General features: G+C 42.6%; 1 protein-coding gene across 3 annotated transcripts in view; it reads right to left on the reverse strand.

Moving 5' to 3' along the window:
- The window catches only part of nalcn (sodium leak channel, non-selective), a 277670-nt gene that overhangs the window by 185228 nt on the left and 70557 nt on the right, over positions 1-21885 (reverse strand). For all 3 annotated transcript variants that reach the window (XM_024388657.2, XM_042306734.1, XM_024388656.2), the window contains one exon: positions 12884-12970. In XM_024388657.2, coding sequence (XP_024244425.1) covers positions 12884-12970 — 87 coding nt within the window. The remainder of the gene's footprint in view (positions 1-12883; positions 12971-21885) is intronic.

Consider the following 21885-nt stretch of genomic DNA (forward strand, 5'->3'; position numbering starts at 1 on the left):
TGCTCCTCCATTACTATAGACAGAAAGTCAAACAGGAAGCACCCGTATTGAGGTCTATTCAAAGCTGGTCTAACCAATCGGAATTCATGCTTCAAGATTGTTTTGACCCTTGACTGGGATATGTTCCGGGTAGCCTCTGAGAATTACATTAACGTACACACGGACACGCTGACTGAGTTCAATAGGAAGTGTATAGTGGATGTTGTTCCCATTCTGACAAAACTTACCCAAACCAGAAACTGTGAATAGATGGTAACATACGTGCAAAACTGAAAGCGCGAACAGCCACATTTAACCATGGCAAGATGACTGGGAATATGGTTGAATTTAAACAGTGTATTTATTCCCTCCATAAGGCAATCAAACAGGCAAAACATCAGTACAGCGACAAAGTGGAGTCACACTTCAACGGCTCAGACATGAGACATATGTGGCAGGGTCTACACACAACCGTGGATTACAAAAGGAAAACCAGCCACATCGGGGACAACGACGTCTTGCTCCAGGACAACCGAAACACCTTCTTTGCCCACTTTGAGGATAACACAGTGCCACCGACGAGGCCCGCTTCCAAGGACTGTGGGCTCTCATTCTCTGTGGCCAACATGAGCAAGACATTTAAGAGTGTTAACCCTCACAAGGCTGCTGGCCCAGATGGCATCCCTAGCCGCGTCCTCAGAGCATGCGCAGACAAGCTGGCTTGAGTGTTCACGGACATATTCAATCTCTACGTATCCCAGTCTGCTGTCCCCACTTGCTTCAAGATATCCACCATTGTTCCTGTTCCCAAAGAAACCACAGGTAACTGAACTAATTAACTACTGTCCAGTAGCACTCACTTCTGTCATCATGAAGTGCTTTGAGAGGCTAGTTAAGTCATATAACCTCTACCTTAACTGACACCCTAGACCAACTTCAATTTGTATAGCGCCCCAATAGATCCACAGACGATACAATCGTCATTACGCTGCACACTGCCCTAAGAGGAATACCTATGTAAGAATGCTGTTCATTGACTTTAGCTCAGCATTCAACACCATAGTGCCCTCCAAGCTCATCATTAAACTTTGGCCCTGGGTCTGAACCCCGCCCTGTGAAACTGGGTCCTGAACTTCATGCCGACCCACCCCAGGTGGTGAAGGTAAGAAACAACATATCCACTTTGCTGACTCTCAACACAGCCCCACAATGGTGCGTCCTCAGCCTCCTCCTGTACTCCCTGTTCACCCATGACTGCGTGGCCATGCACGCCTCCAACTCAATCATCAAGTTTGCAGACGACACAACAGTAATAGGCCTGATTAGCAACAATGACGAGACAGACTACAGGGAGGAGGTGAGGGCCATGGTGGAGAGGTGCCGTGAAAATAAACCCTCCCTCAAAGACTTCAAAACAAAGGAGCTGATCATGGACTTCAGGAAACAGCAGAGGGAGCACACACCTATCCAAATTGACGGAACCACAGTGGAGAAGGTGGAAAGCTTCAAGTTCCAAGTCCACATCAATGACAATCTGAAATGGTCCACCCACACAGAAATTTGGCTTGGTCCCTAAGACCCTCACAACCCTCTGGTACGGCAACTACACAGCCCACAACCGCAGGGCTCTCCAGAGTGTCATGCGGTCTGCACAACGCATCACCAGGTGCAAACTACCTGTCCTCTAGGACACCTACAGCACCCAATGTCACAGGAACGCCAAAAAGATCAACAAGGGCATCAACCACCCGAGTCACAGCCTGCTCACCCCGCTTTCATCAGGAAGGCAAGGTCAGTACAGGTGCATCAAAGCAGCGACTGAGAGACTAAACAGCTTCTATCTCAAGGCCATCAGACTGTTAAATAGCCATCGCTACCCGATTACCACCCAGATACTCAGCCCTGCACTTTAGAGGATGCTGCCCTATATACATAGAATCATTGGCCACTTTAATAATGGAACACTAGCCTCTTTAATAATGTTTACATACTGCTTCACTCATCTCATACACTTGAAGTCTGAAGTTTACATACACTTAGGTTGGAGTCATTAAAACTAGCTTTTCAACCACTCCACAAATGTCTTGTTAAACTATAGATTTGGGAAGTCGGTTAGGAAAACTACTTTGTGCATGACACAAGGAATTTTTCCAGCAATTCTTTACAGACAGATTATTTCACATCATTCACTGTATCACAATTCCAAGGAGTCAGAAGTTTACATACACCAAGTTGACTGTGTCTTTAAACAGCTAGTAAAATTACAGAAAATGATGTCATGGCTTTAGAAGCGTCTTACAGGCTAATTGACATTATTTGAGTCAATTGGAGGTGTACCTGTGGATGTATTTCAAGACCTACCTTCAAACTCAATGCTTCTTTGCTTGACATCATGGAAAAATCAAAAGAAATCAGCCAAGAACTCAGAAAACAAAATGTGTAGACCTCACAAGTCTGGTTCATCCTTGGGAGCAATTTCCAAACGCCTGAAGGGACATCTGTACAAACAATAGTTTGCAAGTATAAACACCATGGGACCAGATGAACATACTTTGGTGCAAAAAGTGTAAATCAATCCCAGAACAACAGCAAAGGACATTGTGAAGATGCTGGAGGAAACAGGTACAAAAGTATCTATATCCACAGTAAAAACGAGTCCTATATTGACATAACCTGAAAGGCCACTCAGTAAGGAAGAAGCCACTGCTCCAAAACCACCCTAAAAAAGCCAGAATACGGTTTACAACTGCACATGGGGACAAAGATCATACTTTTTGGGAAATATCCTCTGGTCTGATGAAACAAAAATAGAACTGTTTGGCCATAATGACCATTGTTATGTTTGGAGGAAAAAGGGGGAGGATTGCAAGCCGACGAAAACCATCCCAACCGTAAAGCACAGGAATGGCAGCATCATATTGTGGGGGTGCTTTGCTGCAGGAGGGACTGGTGCACTTCACAAAATAGATGGCATTATGAGGCAGGACAATTATGTGGATATATTGAAGCAACACCTCAAGACATCAGTCAGGAAGTTAAAGCTTGGTTGCAAATGGGTCTTCCAAATGGACAATGATGGACAATGACCAAGCCTACTTCAATTTTTGTGGCAAAATGGCTTAAGGACAACAAATTCAAGGTATTGGAGTGGCCATCACAAAGCCCTGACCTCAATCCTATAGAACATTTGTGGGCAGAACAGAAAAAGTGTGTGCGAGCAAGGAGGCCTACAAACCTGACTCAGTTACACCAGCTCTGTCAGGAGGAATGGGCCAAAATGCACCCAACTTATTGTGGGAAGCTTGTAGAAGGCTACCTGAAATATTTGACCCAAGTTAAACAATTTAATGCTTAATGCTACCAAATACTAATTGGTAGCATTTTGACCCACTGGGAATGTGATGAAAGAAATAAAAGCTGAAATAAATCATTCTTTCTACTATTATTCTTACATTTCAAATTCTTAAAATAAAGTGGTGATCGTAACTGACCTAAGACAGGGTATTTTTACTAGGATAAATGTCAGGAATTGTGAAAAACTGAGTTTTAATGTATTTGGCTAAGGTGTATGTAAACTTCCGACTTCAACTCTATTCTATTCTATTCTATTCTATAGTATTCTATTCTGCTGTATTTTATTCCATGTCACTCCGACATTGCTCATCCTAATATTTATAGATTTGTGTATTGTTAGATATCACTGCACTCTCAGAGCTAGGAACACAAGCATTCCACTATAACCGCAATAACATCTTCTAAATATGTGTATGTAACCAATAACAAATGACTGTTTTAACTTAAATTGACTTGAAAATCTATGGCAAGACCTGAAAATGGTTATGGCTGTCTTGCAATGATCAACAACCAATTTGACAGAGATTGAATAATTATGGGCAAATGTTGCACAATCCAGATGTGAAAAGCTCTTAAGAGACTTACCCAGAAAGACTCACAGCTGTAATCACTGCAAAAAGGGCTTCTACAAAGTATTGACTCAGGGGTGTGAATATTTATGTAAATTAGATAAATAAAAATACATTTGTACAGATTTTATTTAACCTTTATTTAACCAGGCAAGTTACGACGTAATTGTCAATACATTTGCCACATTTTCTAAAAACACGTTTTCAATTTGTCATTATGGGGTATGGTGTATAGATGGGTATGAAACATTTTGAATTCAGACTGTAACAACTAAATGTGGAATAAATCATGGGGTATGAATACTTTTTGATGTCACTGTATTCTCACAGTGTGTGGTTATTTTACCAAACAAGAAATATCCCCAACACCAACCCAAAACAACAAACTATTTTGAGTAGTAAAGTCGGTTAGACAGTTCCCCTCTACAGCTTCATGTCAGATTAGGAGATGTACGGGGCAAGTTCACACTTCTTGGGGGCTCATCCGGGATCGTATGTACATTGGCATCAATGGCAACCAATCCCATCACTGAGATGATACATGTCATGGCTATTTCTGTTCCAAGCTATTTCTGTAGCAGTCATCTCCTCATCAGGGAACTCTACAGTGTCCTGATCTGGTTCCAGAATGAGCAGGTGTTTTCACAATTACCTGCTGCATCGCAATGTACCAATAGTCAGACGGAAAGACGGACACGCGTAGAGACAGATAGATGGACGGACGGACAGTGAGATTGACTGTCTCTCTGTCTACCTGTCAATCACACATGGATCGACCAAAAAACAAACAGACAAAAAGGCATACAGACAGACAGAGAGAGAGTGAGAGAAGGAAGAATGGACAGACTGACAGGCATGCATGCACATGTACAAGCAGGAAAACAGACAGACTGACACACAAATGCAGACTGACAGAAAATACAGACAGTGCAGGTAGAGCCCACCTGCCAGCCCTAGAATGTTCTAATCGTATGATGACCAATTACTCTAAAGGCTGCCAGAGCGGAAAACAACACCACACTTCACTTCCCCCGCAAACATACAGAGACAGCATAGCCCCGAGATTGAACTGCACTGTCTGCCTGTCAACTCTCCACAATTTTCGTCTGAAAGCAACGGGTGTGATTGCTCTTCAGATGCCAGGTAATTATGCCCGCCCACAAATGGCAGTCTTACACTGAGAATTTCCCGAAATAGTGATGTCGATCCACGTGTGATTGACTATCTCTCCGTCTGTCTGTCAATCAAATCTAAGTTTATTTGTCACGTGCCACGAATACAACAGGTGTAGACTTTACAGTGAAATGCTTATTTACAGGCTCTAACCAACAGTGCAAAAAAGGTATTAGGTGAACAATAGCTAAGTAAAGAAATAAAAAAAACTGAAAAAAAGACAGTGAAAAATAACAGTAGCGAGGCTATATACAGCAGCGAGGATATAACAGTAGAGAGGATATATACAGCAGCGAGGATATAACAGTAGAGAGGATATATACAGGAGCGAGGATATAACAGTAGCAAGGCTATATACAGGAGCGAGGATATAACAGTAGAGAGGCTATATACATCAGCGAGGATATAACAGTAGAGAGGCTATATACATCAGCGAGGATATAACAGTAGCGACGCTATATACAGCAGCGAGGATATAACAGTAGCGAGGATATATACAGCAGCAAGGATATAACAGTAGCGAGGCTATATACAGCAGCGAGGATATAACAGTAGCGAGGCTATATACAGCAGCGAGGATATAACAGTAGCGAGGCTATATACAGGAGCGAGGATATAACAGTAGCAAGGCTATATACAGCAGCGAGGATACAACAGTAGCGACGCTATATACAGCAGAGAGGATATAACAGTAGCGAGGATATATACAGCAGCGAGGATATAACAGTAGCAAGGCTATATACAGGAGCGAGGATATAACAGTAGCAAGGCTATATACAGCAGCGAGGATACAACAGTAGCGATGCTACATACAGCAGAGAGGATATAACAGTAGAGAGGTTATATACAGCAGCGAGGATATAACAGTTAGAGAGGCTATATACAGGAGCGAGGATATAACAGTAGCAAGGCTATATACAGCAGCGAGGATACAACAGTAGCGATGCTACATACAGCAGAGAGGATATAACAGTAGAGAGGTTATATACAGGAGCGAGGATATAACAGTAGCAAGGCTATATACAGCAGCGAGGATATAACAGTAGAGAGGTTATATAGCAGCGAGGATATAACAGTTAGAGAGGCTATATACAGCAGCGAGGATATAACAGTAGAGGCTATCTACAGCAGCGAGGATATAACAGTAGAGAGGCTATATACAGCAGCAGGATATAACAGTAGAGGTTATATACAGGAGCGAGGATATAACAGTAGCGAGGCTATATACAGCAGCGAGGATATAACAGTAGCGAGGCTATATACAGCAGCGAGGATATAACGGTAGAGAGGTTATATACAGCAGCGAGGATATAACAGTTAGAGAGGCTATATACAGCAGCGAGGATATAACAGTAGAGAGGCTATCTACAGCAGCGAGGATATAACAGTAGAGAGGCTATATACAGCAGCGAGGATATAACAGTAGCGAGGCTATATACAGCAGCGAGGATATAACAGTAGCGGCTATATACACAGCGAGGATATAACAGTAGAGAGGCTATATACAGCAGCGAGGATATAACAGTAGCGAGGCTATATACAGCAGCGAGGATATAACAGTAGCAAGGCTATATACAGCAGCGAGGATACAACAGTAGCGATGCTACATACAGCAGAGAGGATATAACAGTAGAGAGGTTATATACAGGAGCGAGGATATAACAGTAGCAAGGCTATATACAGCAGCGAGGATATAACAGTAGAGAGGTTATATACAGCAGCGAGGATATAACAGTTAGAGAGGCTATATACAGCAGCGAGGATATAACAGTAGAGAGGCTATCTACAGCAGCGAGGATATAACAGTAGAGAGGCTATATACAGCAGCGAGGATATAACAGTAGAGAGGTTATATACAGGAGCGAGGATATAACAGTAGCGAGGCTATATACAGCAGCGAGGATATAACAGTAGCGAGGCTATATACAGCAGCGAGGATATAACAGGTTATATACAGCAGCGAGGATATAACAGTTAGAGAGGCTATATACAGCAGCGAGGATATAACAGTAGAGGCTATCTACAGCAGCGAGGATATAACAGTAGAGAGGCTATATACAGCAGCGAGGATATAACAGTAGCGAGGCTATATACAGCAGCGAGGATATAACAGTAGCGACGCTATATACAGCAGCGAGGATATAACAGTAGAGAGGCTATATACAGCAGCGAGGATATAACAGTAGCGAGGCTATATACAGCAGCGAGGATATAACAGTAGCAAGGCTACATACAGCAGCGAGGATATAACAGTAGAGAGGCTATATACATCAGCGAGGATATAACAGTAGAGAGGCTATATACAGCAGCGAGGATATAACAGTAGCGAGGCTATATACAGCAGTGAGGATATAACAGTAGCGAGGCTATATACAGCAGCGAGGATATAACAGTAGCAAGGCTACATACAGCAGCGAGGATATAACAGTAGAGAGGCTATATACATCAGCGAGGATATAACAGTAGAGAGGCTATATACAGCAGCGAGGATATAACAGTAGCGAGGCTATATACAGCAGCAAGGATATAACAGTAGCGAGGCTATATACAGCAGCGAGGCTATATACAGCAGCGAGGATATAACAGTAGCGAAGCTACATACAGGCACTATTTCGCAACAAAGCCTACTTCACTCATGCTGCCAAACTTACCCTCGTAAAACTGACTATCCTACCGATCCTTGACTTCGGCGATGTCATTTAAAAAATAGCCCCCAACACTCTACTCAGCAAACTGGATGCTGTGGAGTAGTGACGCGTGACACTCAGAGTTTACTGAAATGAGTCACATTACATGGCATTTTGTGTAGATACAATTCTATCAATTTCAATTCCACTTTGCAACAAAATAAATGTGAAGAAATCCAAGGGGGTGAATACTTATGACACCACTGTACATTCCAAATGGCACCCTACTCCCTACATTGTGCACTATGGGTTGTGGTCAAAAGTAGTGCACCATATAGGGATTAGGGTGTCATTTGGGACGCAGTGTTTGTATTCTTATTTGGATCCGGATGCACACTACAGTTTATCAACATTCTGTTCAGTATTGCAATTACCATGCTGGTGCATTTCTGCATCCCTATGTATCCATCTACCCCACCATCCTGATCACTGAGGACCTAGAATATTCCACACGATCTCTCTAGCCCCTGGGAAATGCTTGTTAGAGACCACCTAAAGTGAGACGATTCAAGACCAAGACTGGAGAGGGGGTGAGACAGAGTTAAGACGGTGACCAGGAGGGGAACAACAGATCCGAGTCAAGACCGAGACCAGACAAATTGGATTCCAATTCAAGACCATGATTGTAATTTTGTCAAATCACCACCATAATAAGAGATCAAAATGTCCAGTATTTCTGTGTTCATATTTCAGAACAACATAAGGATTCTTTAGACATTCAGATAGAATAAATGCATGCTGATGGAAAATAGAGACACGCTACAAATTATTACTAACCCAAACACAGTGGTGAACAATGGGCATTCTACGCCTTCAGAGAAGAGCTAAGGAATTATAAATAATAATAATAATTCTATTACTATTTTCAATGATGTTCTGATTTAATCTCTTCAGGTTTTGTTGGAAAGGAAAGGGTTAACACTGAAGAGGTTACTTTGTGTGCTAAAGCTGAAATGTTTTTTGCAATGGGAAGTAATAGTTGTACATTTTGATTGGGAAATGCTAAATGTTTTTTGTTTTGTTATTATTGGGACCAACTGGCTTATTATGGCTGAGTGAATGGACTGCTAATCCAATGTTTTCCTATGTTTTTTTATGACTTTTCATACAGATTCTTTAGATTTTCACTCTATATCATACTTTTCTTTATAGAGCATCACATTTTTGTCTGCTTAGAATGGCGTCGGAGGGGATGGCTTCTGTTTTGCACCAAACTAACTGGATGGCTTCCGTTTTGCTCCTAACCAACTGTGCTATTTTGTGTTTTTTTCTCCATGCAACAACCAGTTGAGAGCTGCACACACTTTCTGCCTGCAGATGATATTCTACTGAAACTAGGCTGTGTGTGAGGCTCCCTTGAGAATATATTTCACGTGCTTTGCGATTGTGTAGGCTACTTTGTGCATTATTTCTCTATTGTAATAGATAATAATCGTATAACTCCACTACACTACTTTGATACATATCAATAGGGATTAAGAAGTGTGCATATGCAATGCCCACTGAAAAAAAGTGGGTACACGGTTTATACCTGCATATATCCTCCACTACACCACTGGCTCTTTGTGTTTTACAAAAAGTGCACTCTCCTACATGAGTGTGCTGCATTACGGCTGCTGTCCTTTCTGAATCACAAACATGTCACACCCTGACGGCCTATGGGTTTGCCATTGCACAAACATGTCTATAACAGATATAAAGACTTAAGATATTCATGTGTATTTGGCCTGGCGAAGCAGTTTTATGCGCTGACTGAATAAGCTCTCCAAGGCAAACAGTGGTTACTTTAAAGAATCTCAAATAAAAATATAGTACCACAATAAATAACAATAACAAGGCTATATACAAGGAGTACCGGTACCGAGTCAATGTGCAGGGGTACGAGGTAGTTGAGGTAATATGTACATGTAGGTAGGGGTAACAGTGACTAGGCAATCAGGATAGATAATAAACAGAGTAGCAGCAGCGTATGTGAAGAGTGTGAAAGTGTGTGTCTGTGCTGTCAATATGAATGTGTGTGTGTTTTGCGTGTGTAAGCGTATGTAGTGTGTGTTTTGCATGTGTTTTGCGCGTGTGTGTGTTGGAGTGTCTGTGTAAGTATGCGTGAGTGTCCAGTGAATGTGCATAGAGTCAGTGCTAAAAAGGGTCAATGCAATAGTCCGGTTAGTCATTTCATTAACTGTTATGGCAGTGTTATGGCTTGGGGAAAGAATCTGTAGAACAGCTTGGGAGTAGAACTTGGCATTTCATACCAGCAGATGTGTGTATGTGTGTGTGTGTGTGTGTGTGTGTGTGTGTGTGTGTGTGTGTTTCTGCTTGCTCGTCTTTGTGACGTGTGGATATTTTTTACATTATAATACATCATCATTGGGAGTTTGTCCTCCAGCTACTCACTCTATCCCCTCTCTATCTTCCCTCTCTTTTTGTCTCCCCTCTTTTTCCTCTTACCCGCCCACTCTCGCTGTTGGCAGTCACTCACACCAAGTGCTTGGCCTTTCCTGCATCAACATTGTGACAGCTGTAAGCCATGCCTGCTGCTTTCCCCTTATCTTTAAAGCCCGACCATTCTGATCGGTCCGACCAGGAGGTCGACGACAACACAGCTATCATTTATATGTCATTTAAAACTCATCGGTTATCACAAGCCTTGCCATTACAGCCACATCTACGCATTAAAACACTGGCAAAAATCACATTATTAAGTTGTTTCAACGTGCCTATTGAAGTCACACAGGGAAATGTAACCACAATGTGGTAACAAGCTGTGTTTGTGTGTGTCGGAGAGGCCTGTCGGGAGGAGAGTTGTGTGTGTGTGTTTGTCATCTATTGTGCCAGTTTGAAGAAACATTTGTCCTTTTTAGCAGTCTGAACTAGAAGCAGAAGCAGGACAAGAAGCCACCATTGTCTGTGTGTCTCTTTGTCACTGGTCTGATTTTGAAGGAGAACTTACATTAAGGCACCATTGGAAATGGAGCTGTTCTTCCTCTAGAATGGAAGTCAACTATGTTCTATGGGGAGCGATAGATTTTCTAAAGGGGAAAGGCAACTGCCTTAACTGTAATTCATTTAACACCAACATTATTATTATTTTTTGTAAATACGTCATTTCTGTCTGTTTCATGTTAAGTAGACTGGGAATGTCTGACGGGAATGTGATCAGAAAACAAAACTTTTGTTCTTATTCTAGCTGGTAACCCACCACTGAAACAGAGCGAAGGTGTGTGGGTGAGTGAGAGTTCTCCTTGACAGACCGACAGACCGACCGACCGACCGACCGACCGACCGACCGACAGACAGACAGACAGACAGACAATGGTGGCATCTTGTCCTGCTGCTTCTGCTAGCTCAGACTGCCAAAAAGGACAAATGTTTCTTCAAACTGGCACAGTGAATAGCACATTACTGGCACAGTGAATAGCTAGGCCTACTGTACATTACTGGCACACTATTTTGGGGAGATAAATCACACAGAAACTGTCACAAACAGCCGAGATGCCACAATCTTTTCACTTGACTCACTTCTCTTTTCATTTTTTATCATACCTCCCTCCCCTGTCCTCCTCATAGAGGCAAACTGACCTCAACCTGTGTGTGTGTGTGTGTGTGTGTGTGTGTGTGTGTGTGTGTGTGTGTGTGTGTGTGTGTGTGTGTGTGTGTGTGTGTGTGTGTGTGTGTGTGTGTGTGTGTGTGTGTGTGTGTGTGTGTGTGTGTATATATAGAGATGGGCAACATTACAAAGTTACTAAATACATTAAAGATGTGTCAAAATTAATGTATTTTTTAAAACATTCTAATTTATGCCAATTTATGTTTGATCAGAAAATGCCTTATGGAGGCTCCCTACAGAGGGTGTGGCGCAACTGCGGATCCTCCGCAGGCTCGCAGAGGCCAAATCGAGCTCCGTACGGCGACGCCGTGCACCTCCCAGATGTTGTAACATTGCGGAGCACTCCGCATAGCTCCGCATTGACATGATTGGTTGATGGTAGATAGGGGCGGTACATCCTGTACTTCACAAAATCACTTCCTTGACAACAAACATGGAGAACTTTGATGAAAGGCTAATCAGGATACCTTGTGTAGGTACTTCAAAGACACAAAAATGTGTTTGAAATCCGGGAAAGGTTTGGGATAGCGATAGATGCGCTAAAGCGGTTAATGGAACGCAGACCGTAGGGGATAAACGGACGTTGAATTGGTGCACATTCAACAAATCTGATCAAACAAAGTGGATATTTGTATTGTAACAGGCCCACAATGCGGTTACTAAAATCAAATGTATATATATTTGGCTATTTTCACTGCATAACATTTATTAGTTGTCCCTTTTCAGGTTTAGAGAAAGTGAGTGCTAAATGCTAACTACTGTTCGTATAAGCTGGTAGCATAGCTAATATACAGAAATCAGTGGTGGTAGTCAAAGTAGTTTTTAACCGTATGCAGCTGGCTGATGACATGAACATGTTGGGGTTTGACCTCCACACAAGCATTATAATCCTTTACCTAAACATAGTGTGAAATACACATAGAAACAATAGCCTAAATGTAGGCTAATTTTGCTGGGGGGAAATAGGGAGATTCGGGATGGAGATGCAGGTGGGAAATGGTGCAGCCTTTTTACTTCATGCCATCTTGGCTGAGCTCCTATGTCAAGCACAGGGAAACAGACTCCAACATCTTGTCCAACATCTTGTCTTTTTGTTTAGCCAGTTGCTTGTAATTAGCTGGATGGCTATAGCGATTAGCCCACTATGAGCGGTGCGGTGCAGACCAATTTATTGGTTGCGTATGACAGCTCCTCGAAGCGCAAGTATGAAATTCTAATACTTCTGTGGAGGCCACATAGCAGAAAATGCTGTACGGCCACTGCAGACCGCGGATTGACCATGGAGAGCCTTTAAGTCGCTATGGATAAGAGCATCTGCTAAATTACTCAAATGTAAATATAAAATGAACACTTGCAAAGCACAATGGGTTTAATTCGAATGAGCTCCGCCCCAAAGACTTTGTATTTGAATAGAATTTGGCCTTGTTTGGGGAAGTGCACTGTCTGTCTGTGTGTTCATGTGATATGTTCAGGAGTGATGACAGTGGTGCTGCTATTATCTCAGAGGTCTGTACCTGGAGGCAGGCTGGTGCGCGGCCATGTGGTTTGTTGACGTCCACAGCAACAAGCTGCCATCCTCCAGCCGAGTCCTCGTGGAACATCTGCGACCACAAACACAAGACGTTAGACACACACACACAAAAGCCGTCATGCACACACACAACTGTCAAAATAAGCATGTACACATATTTTAACAGACACACCCTACGGCAGTCCTAATGGAACATCTGTGACCAGTAAGACACAACATGAGGAACCACACACATCTAAGGGTCTCAAACACACCAGGCAGCTGGATTGTGGAGTTGCATCAATCACAAATACATGCACGCATGATTACACACACACCCTTTCAAACACATACTGTTTTTGGAACGGAGACTGAGGACGTTGTGAGTTCTGTTACCATCCTTGTCAAACAAACATACTTGTCTGTTTGTGTGTCTGTGCATGTGCATACACACGTGTGTATGTGTACATACTGTATTCTGACAGTTGTATGGACAGCCTGTCTGGCTGCCTGACCAACAGTGCATTCAACAATGCTACATTGCCCCCCAAAACAAAGACAGGTTGGCTACAAGCACAAACAGACTAGCATCCAGGCTTGTGGGCAGGAGGAGAGGTGACTGGGACAGGAGGCAGAGGAGTACCAGTCTTGCCAGGCTAAATTGAAAAGACACACAGTCAACCTACACATTCATCTTAAAAAATGCACCATGACTTTGCTGTGCGTATGTTCAAAAACCAACACATGCTTTTGTCAGCAGCAAAAACTCTGAAAGATACTCTGAAAGTATTATTGAAAACCCAGGTCCTTTCCCCTCAGTTGTGTCAATCAGTGGTTTATAGCATACACTGCTGTACTCAAACACAATGTAATGAAGGATGTGTAATCTCAGACCTGCAGAGCTGCTCATCTGACACCCTATTCCCCATGTAGTGCACAATTTTTGAGCCAGTGGTCGATAGGGTGTCTTTTGAAAAGCTCTGTTCAAAAGAAGTGGCCTTTATGGGAAATAGGGTGTCACTTGAGAGGGTCTGGGGAAAGAAATCTATATATTTTGGGAATACGGTGTCATTTAATACATGCTCTATGATTGATAAGTCATACATCCTCCCAGTCCCCAAGGACCCCCATTTATTAGTGGAATATCAGTCTTCTTCCACTCGAGTCAAACGAAAACAGTAAAAGGCGTATTGCGCTAGCCCCCGTGACTGACAGCTTGCCGTATTGCGCCGACTAATTGCCTTTTTTGTCTCTAAATAAATAAAAGACTGGGGCGTGACGCCATGAATATAATTACATTTGATAGCGACAGAAAATATATATTGTTTTCAAGGTCGTAGAACTCTCCGTCTTGACGCCAGGGGCATTTACCAGGACGTAAACAAATTGCTCAATGAGGAACATATGACAACCAAGCAATTTTTGTGGGGTATTTACCCCTTTTTTCTCCCCAATTATTTGAACTTGGCTCATCGCTGCAGCTTCCCAACGGATTCGGGAAAGGAGAAGGTGGAGTCATGCGTCCTCCAAAACATGACACGCCTAACCGCGCTGCTTAACACCCGCCAGGTTAACCCAGAAGCCAGCCGCACCAACGTGTCAGAGGACACACTGTTCAACTGGCATCCAGGGTCAGCCCGCAGGCACCTGACCCACCACAAGGAGTCGCTAGAGCGCGATGAACCAAGTTAAGCCCCACCAGCCAAACCCTCCCGTGACTGTAGTAACGCCTCCAGCATGCAATGCAGTGCCTTAGACCGCTGCGCCACTCGGGAGCCCCAAACAAAAGCTATTTTATTTGAGGAAAAAAAATGTTTTTAGATTTTGAAAACCATTATGGAGAGATTTCAGTACCAACAGAAATTTTATTTAAATTCCATAATTTTTACTTTGTATTAGAATCTTGAATTTGAATGTCATATTTTGGAATTTGGAATGCACAAATTAAATCATTGAATTCATGAATTGAACTTGTATTTCATGATTTGAAACTGAATTGAATTGCATTAAGTTAACATTTTTTATTTCAATTTGACTTAAGATGCAAATTCAATATTTACAGTGCCTTCGAAAAATATTCAGCCCCCTTGACTTTTCCACTTTGTCACATTGCAGCCTTATTCTAACATTGATGAATAAAAACAATTAATCAGCTATCAACACACAATACCCATAACAACAAAGCCAAAACAGGTTTTTAGAAATGTTTCCAAAAGCATTAAAAATAAAAAACAGATACCTTATTTACACAAGTATTCCACCTCTTTGCTATGAGACACAAAATTGAGCTCAGATGCATCCTGCTTCCATTGATCATCCATGTGATGTTTCTACAACTTGAGAATCCACCTGTGGTAAATTCAGTTGAATTGACATGATTTGGAAAGGCACACACATGCCTATATAAGGTCCCACAGTCGACAGTGCATGTCAAAGCCATGAAGTCGAAGGAATTGTCCGTAGAGCTCCGAAACAGGACTGTGTCGAGGCACAGATCTGAAAATGTCTGCAGCATTGAAGAACCCAAAGAACATAGTGGCCTCCATCATTCTTAAATTGAAGAAGTATGGAACCACCAACTCTTCCTAGAGCTGGACGCCCTGAGCAATCAGGGGAGAAGTTCCTTGGTCAGGGAGGTGACCAAGAACCTGATGGTCACTCAGACAGAGCTATAGTTCCTCTGTGGAGATGGGAGAACCTTCCAGAAGGACAACCATTTCTGCAGCACTCCACCAATCTGGCCTTCATGGTAGCGGCCAAACAGAAGCCACCCCTCAGTAAAAGGCACATGACAACCCGCTTGCAGTTTGCCAAAAGGCACCTAAATACTCTCCCCAAATACAGGTGTGCAAAGCTTGTAGCATCATACCCATTCAGCCGACAGAAACTTTCAATGAGTTTTCCCCATTAAGCAACGGGTCGGAGTCAGAGGCCAAGCCTTCTCTGGTCTCTACTCCTCCCGTTACGGGGTCTGAGATGCCGAAGGTTCCCACCATTAGCTCTGACAAATCGAAAACTCTAGTCATTGGCGACTCCATTACTAGACATTATTAGACTTAAAACTAATCATCCAACGATCATACACTGTTTACCAGGGGTCAGGGCTACCGACGTTAAGACTAATCTGAAGACGGTGCTGGCTAAAGCTAAAACTGGCGAGTGTAGAGAGTATAGAGATATTGTTATCCACGTCGGCACCAACGATGTTAGGATGAAATAGTCAGAGATCACCAAGCGCAACATAGCTTGAGCGTGTAAATCAGCTAGAAAGATGTGTCGGCATCGAGTAATTGTCTCTGGCCCCCTCCCAGTTAGGGGGAGAGATGAGCTCTACAGCAGAGTCTCACAACTCAATCGCTGGTTGAAAACTGTTTTCTGCCCCTCCCAAAAGATAGATTTTGTAGATAATTGGCGCTCTTTCTGGGACTCACCCACAAACAGGACCAAGCCTGACCTGCTGAGGAGTGACAGACTCCATCCTAGCTGGAGGGGTGCTCTCATCTTATCTACCAACATAGACAGGGCTCTAACTCCTCTAGCTCCACAATGAAATGGGGTGCAGGTCAGGCAGCAGGCTGTTAGCCAGCCTGCCAGCATAGTGGAGTCTGCCACTAGCACAGTCAGTGTAGTCAGCCTAGCTATCCCCATTGAGACCGTGTCTGTGCCTCGACCTAGGTTGGGCAAAACTAAACATGGCGGTGTTCACCTTAACAATATCACTAGGATAAAGACCTCCTCCATTCCTGTCATTATTGAAAGAGATCATGATACCTCACATCTCAAAATAGGGCTACTTAATGTTAGATCCCTTACTTCAAAGGCAATTATAGTCAATGAACTAATCACTGATCATAAATCTTGATATGATTGGCCTGACTGAAATATGGCTTAAGCCTTATGAATTTATTGTGTTAAATGAGGCCTCACCTCCTGGCTACACTAGTGACCATACCCCCCGTGTATCCCGCAAAGGCGGAGGTGTTGCTAACATTTACGATAGCAAATTTCAATTTACAAAAAAAAAAAAATACGTTTTCGTCTTTTGAGCTGCTAGTCATGAAATCTATGCAGCCTACTCAATCACTTTTTATAGCTACTGTTTATAGGCCTCCTGGGCCATATACAGCGTTCCTCATTGAGTTCCCTGAATTCCTATCGGACCTTGTAGTCATAGCAGATAATATTCTAATCTTTGGTGATTTTAATATTCACATGGAAAAGTCCACAGACCTACTCCAAAAGGCATTCAGAGTCATCGACTCAGTGGGTTTTGTCCAACATGTCTCTGGACCTACTCACTGTGACAGTCATTTCTGGACCTAGTTTTGTCCCATGGAATAAATGTTGTGGATCTTAATGTTTTTCCTCATAATCCTGGACTATCGGACCACCATTTTATTACGTTTGCAATTGCAACAAATAATCTGCTCAGACCCCAAACAAGGAACATCAAAAGTCGTGCTATAAATTCACAGACAACACAAAGATTCCTTGATGTCCTTCCAGACTCCCTCTGCCTACCCAAGGACGCCAGAGGACAAAAATCAGTTAACCACCTAACTGAGGAACTCAATTTAACCTTGCGCAATACCCTAGATGCAGTTGCACCCCTAAAAACTAAAAACATTTGTCATAAGAAACTAGCTCCCTGGTATACAGAAAATACCCGAGCTCTGAAGCAAGCTTCCAGAAATTTGGAACGGAAATGGCGCCACACCAAACTGGAAGTCTTCCGACTAGCTTGGAACGACAGTACCGTGCAGTATCGAAGAGCCCTTACTGCTGCTCGATCATCCTATTTTTCCAACTTAATTGAGGAAAATAAGAACAATCCGAAGTTCCTTTTTGATACTGTCGCAAAGCTAACTAAAAAGCAGCATTCCCCAAGAGAGGATGGGTTTCACTTCAGCAGTAATAAATTCATGAACTTCTTTGAGGAAAAGATCATGATTATTAGAAAGCAAATTATGGACTCCTCTTTAAATCTGCGTATTCCTTCAAAGCTCAGTTGTCCTGAGTCTGCACAACTCTGCCAGGACCTAGGATCAAGAGAGACACTCAAGTGTTTTAGTACTATATCTCTTGAAACCATTATGAAAATAATCATGGCCTCTAAACCTTCAAGCTGTATACTGGACCCTATTCCAACTGAACTACTGAAAGAGCTGCTTCCTGTGCTTGACCCTCCTATGTTGAACATAATAAACGGCTCTTTATCCACCGGATGTGTACCAAACTCACTAGAAGTGGCAGTAATAAAGCCTCCCTTGAAAAAGCCAAACCTTGACCCAGAAAATATAAAAAACTATCGGCCTATATCGAATCTTCCATTCCTCTCAAAATGTTTTGAAAAGGCTGTTGCGCAGCAACTCACTGCCTTCCTGAAGACAAACAATGTATACGAAATGCTTCAGTCTGGTTTTAGACCCCATCATAGCACTGAGACTGCACTTGTGAAGGTGGTAAATGACCTTTTAATGGCATCAGACCGAGGCTCTGTATCTGTCCTCGTGCTCCTAGACCTTAGTGCTGCTTTTGATACCATCGATCACCACATTCTTTTGGAGAGATTGGAAACCCAAATTGGTCGACACGGACAAGTTCTGGCCTGGTTTAGATATTATCTGTCGGAAAGATATCAGTTTGTCTCTGTGAATGGTTTGTCCTCTGACAAATCAACTGTACATTTTGGTGTTCCTCAAGGTTCAGTTTTAGGACCAGTATTGATTTCATTATATATTTTACCTCTTGGGGATGTCATTCGAAAACATAATGTTAACTTTCACTGCTATGCGGATGACACACAGCTGTACATTTCAAAGAAACATGGTGAAGCCCCAAATTTGCCCTCGCTAGAAGCATGTGTTTCAGACATAAGGAAGTGGATGGCTGCAAACTTTCTACTTTTAAACTCGGACAAAACAGAGATGCTTGTTCTAGGTCCCAAGAAACAAAGAGATCTTCTAGTTTAGGAGACAAAGCCTAAAGATTCTGAATAATAGCAGAGAGATGATGGCGATAGAAAGTGATTACCGAAATTATTATCATTCTTATAGATTGACTGACGCATGTTATAATTTTGGCGCTGCATGTGTTATTTTTAAAGAAATAGGATACATTTCATAAGTCTGAAGAACAAAGTGAAGAGGAAGTTATAAAGTTTGGTTTTAAAGCTTACGAGGTAAGAGGTAAGGAAGAGGTAAGGAAAAACGTTGAAATGGGAGGGGTTATATTTTTGCCCACTGGGAGAAAATAAATAGGATATTAAGTTGTGAGAATGGATTCTGATGGTTATTGATTCTTGGTTTGATTGTTTAGGTAACACCAGTTAATTTGAGCAGGAAAGTTCATGTAGTCTAACATTATAGTATGTTTCCATTATGTGGAACAATGTCAGATCATTAAAGTTGATTGCTGGTTGAGTAGTTTGAGAGCCTGTTGGCAGAAGCCTGAATGGGTATGAATGTTGAAAAGCAAGCTTGGTCCAAACTAGTAAACTAGTATGTTAAGTGGGGGAGTATCATAGATTTTAATTATAGTGTTGTTACCGCAATAGTCAAAACAATTTCATATGTTTTGGGAAATTAGCTAGGTTGAATTTGGTTATTTGAGTTCCTTTTTTATTTTGCTTTTTAAAAGAGAGGTTGGAATCAAGTATGATGCCTTGGTACTTAAAATCAGATACCACCGGGAGCCTGATACATGGACATCTGCTCAGGGGCATCAGTAGCTGTTTTTTGAGGAACATGCAGACTGTGTTTTATTTTATTGAGATGTAAACATGAGTCTCTGAGCAATTTTGTGATCTGAACCATTATAGTAGTGAGTTCTTGTGTAGTTTGTTATTTGCATGAATTTATCACTGTATCGTCTGCATACATTGGAATTTCAGACCCTGTACAGACTAAAGGAAGATCATTAATGGATGTGCTGAACAGTATTGACCTTTGGGGAATGAAAACTTTGTGGATATGAGTGGAAAAATTTGTTTTGATTTTTAAGCTGATGAGACAGCGCCTACTTTTGAAAGATTTTAGATTTGTTTAAAAAATCAGGATAGTTTTTACTAAATTTATATCAACAGGTTGAAATTATTAGATTGCTGATTAAAGGGGTTTGTTTATTTGCTTATGGTTTTTTTAGGAGTTGATTTAACTTAATTAAACATTGTATTCTGATGTGTTTGAGTAGGATTCTTTCTTCCGGGATGGATGGAAATTATCTACATATGTAAGTTGAAGGAGCCATGGGAGTTTAGCCTACTCAAACACCCGGCTCAAACAGAGAGGGCTGCTATATTACCTAGCTGGCTAGTTTAGCATACTCAAACACCCGGTTCAAACAGAGAGGGCTGCTATGTTCCCTAGCTGGCTAGTTTAGCCTACTCAAACACCCGGCTCAAACAGAGAGGGCTGCTATATTACCTAGCTGGCTAGTTTAGCCTACTCAAACACCCATTTCAAACAGAGAGGGCTGCTATGTTATCTAGCTGGCTAGTTTAGCCTACTCAAACACCCGGCTCAAACAGAGAGGGCTGCTATATTACCTAGCTGGCTAGTTTAGCCTACTCAAAACACCTGGTTCAAACAGAGAGGGCAGTTATGTTACCTAGCTGGCTAGTTTAGCTTACTCAAACACCCGGCTCAAACAAAGAGGGCTGCTATGTTACCTAGCTGGCTAGTTTAGCCTACTCAAACACCCGGCTCAAACAGAGAGGGCAGTTATGTTACCTAGCTGGCTAGTTTAGCCTACTCAAACACCTGGCTCAAACAGTGAGGGCTGCTATGTTACCTAGCTGGCTAGTTTAGCCTACTCAAACACCCGGTTCAAACAGAGAGGGCTGCTATGTTACCTAGCTGGCTAGTTTAGCCTACTAAAACACCTGGTTCAAACAGAGAGGGCTTCTATATTACCTAGCTGGCTATGTAGCCTACTCAAACGGCCGGCTCAAACAGAGAGGGCTGCTATGTTACCTAGCTGGCTAATTTAGCCTACTCAAACACCCGGTTCAAACAAGAGAGGGCTGCTATGTTACCTAGCTGGCTAGTTTAGCCTACTAAAACACCCGGCTCAAACAAAGAGGGCTGCTATATTAACTAGCTGGCTAGTTTAGCCTACTCAAAACACCCGGTTCAAACAGAGAGGGCTGCTATGTTACCTAGCTGGCTAGTTTAGCCTACTCAAACACCCGGCTCAAACAGAGAGGGCTGCTATGTTACCTAGCTGGCTAGTTTAGCCTACTCAAACACCCGGCTCAAACAGAGAGGGCTGCTATGTTACCTAGCTGGCTAGTTTAGCCTACTCAAACACCTGGCTCAAACAGAGAGGGCTGCTATATTACCTAGCTGGCTAGTTTAGCCTACTCAAACACCCGGCTCAAACAGAGAGGGCTGCTATGTTACCTAGCTGGCTAGTTTAGCCTACTCCAACACCTGGCTCAAACAGAGAGGGCTGCTATGTTAACTAGCTGGCTAGTTTAGCCTACTCAAACACCCGGCTCAAACAGAGAGGGCTGCTATATTACCTAGCTGGCTAGTTTAGCCTACTCAAACACCCGGCTCAAACAGAGAGGGCTGCTATGTTACCTAGCTGGCTAGTTCAGCCTACTCAAACACCCGGCTCAAACAGAGAGGGCTGCTATATTACCTAGCTGGCTAGTTCAGCCTACTCCAACACCCGGCTCAAACAGAGAGGGCTGCTATATTACCTAGCTGGCTAGTTTAGCCTACTCAAACACCTGGCTCAAACAGAGAGGGATACTATGTTAGCTAGCTGGCTAGTTTAGCCTACTTAAACACTCGGCTCAAACAGAGAGGGGTACTATGTTAACTAGCTGGCTAAGGCTATCCAGCACTGGAACTCTTCCACGTCAAGGTAAGCTTTTGGTTTTATTAATGTATTGCCACCGGGGCCTGCCGGTGTAACTGCTGAACTGCTTTCTGTACACTGTACTACATTATTGTATCGGGTTTACTAACGCTTTAGTTCTAGTAGCTATGTTGACTA

The sequence above is a fragment of the Oncorhynchus tshawytscha genome, linkage group LG26 (assembly GCF_018296145.1).
Source record: "Oncorhynchus tshawytscha isolate Ot180627B linkage group LG26, Otsh_v2.0, whole genome shotgun sequence".
NCBI classification, from domain to species: domain Eukaryota; kingdom Metazoa; phylum Chordata; class Actinopteri; order Salmoniformes; family Salmonidae; genus Oncorhynchus; species Oncorhynchus tshawytscha.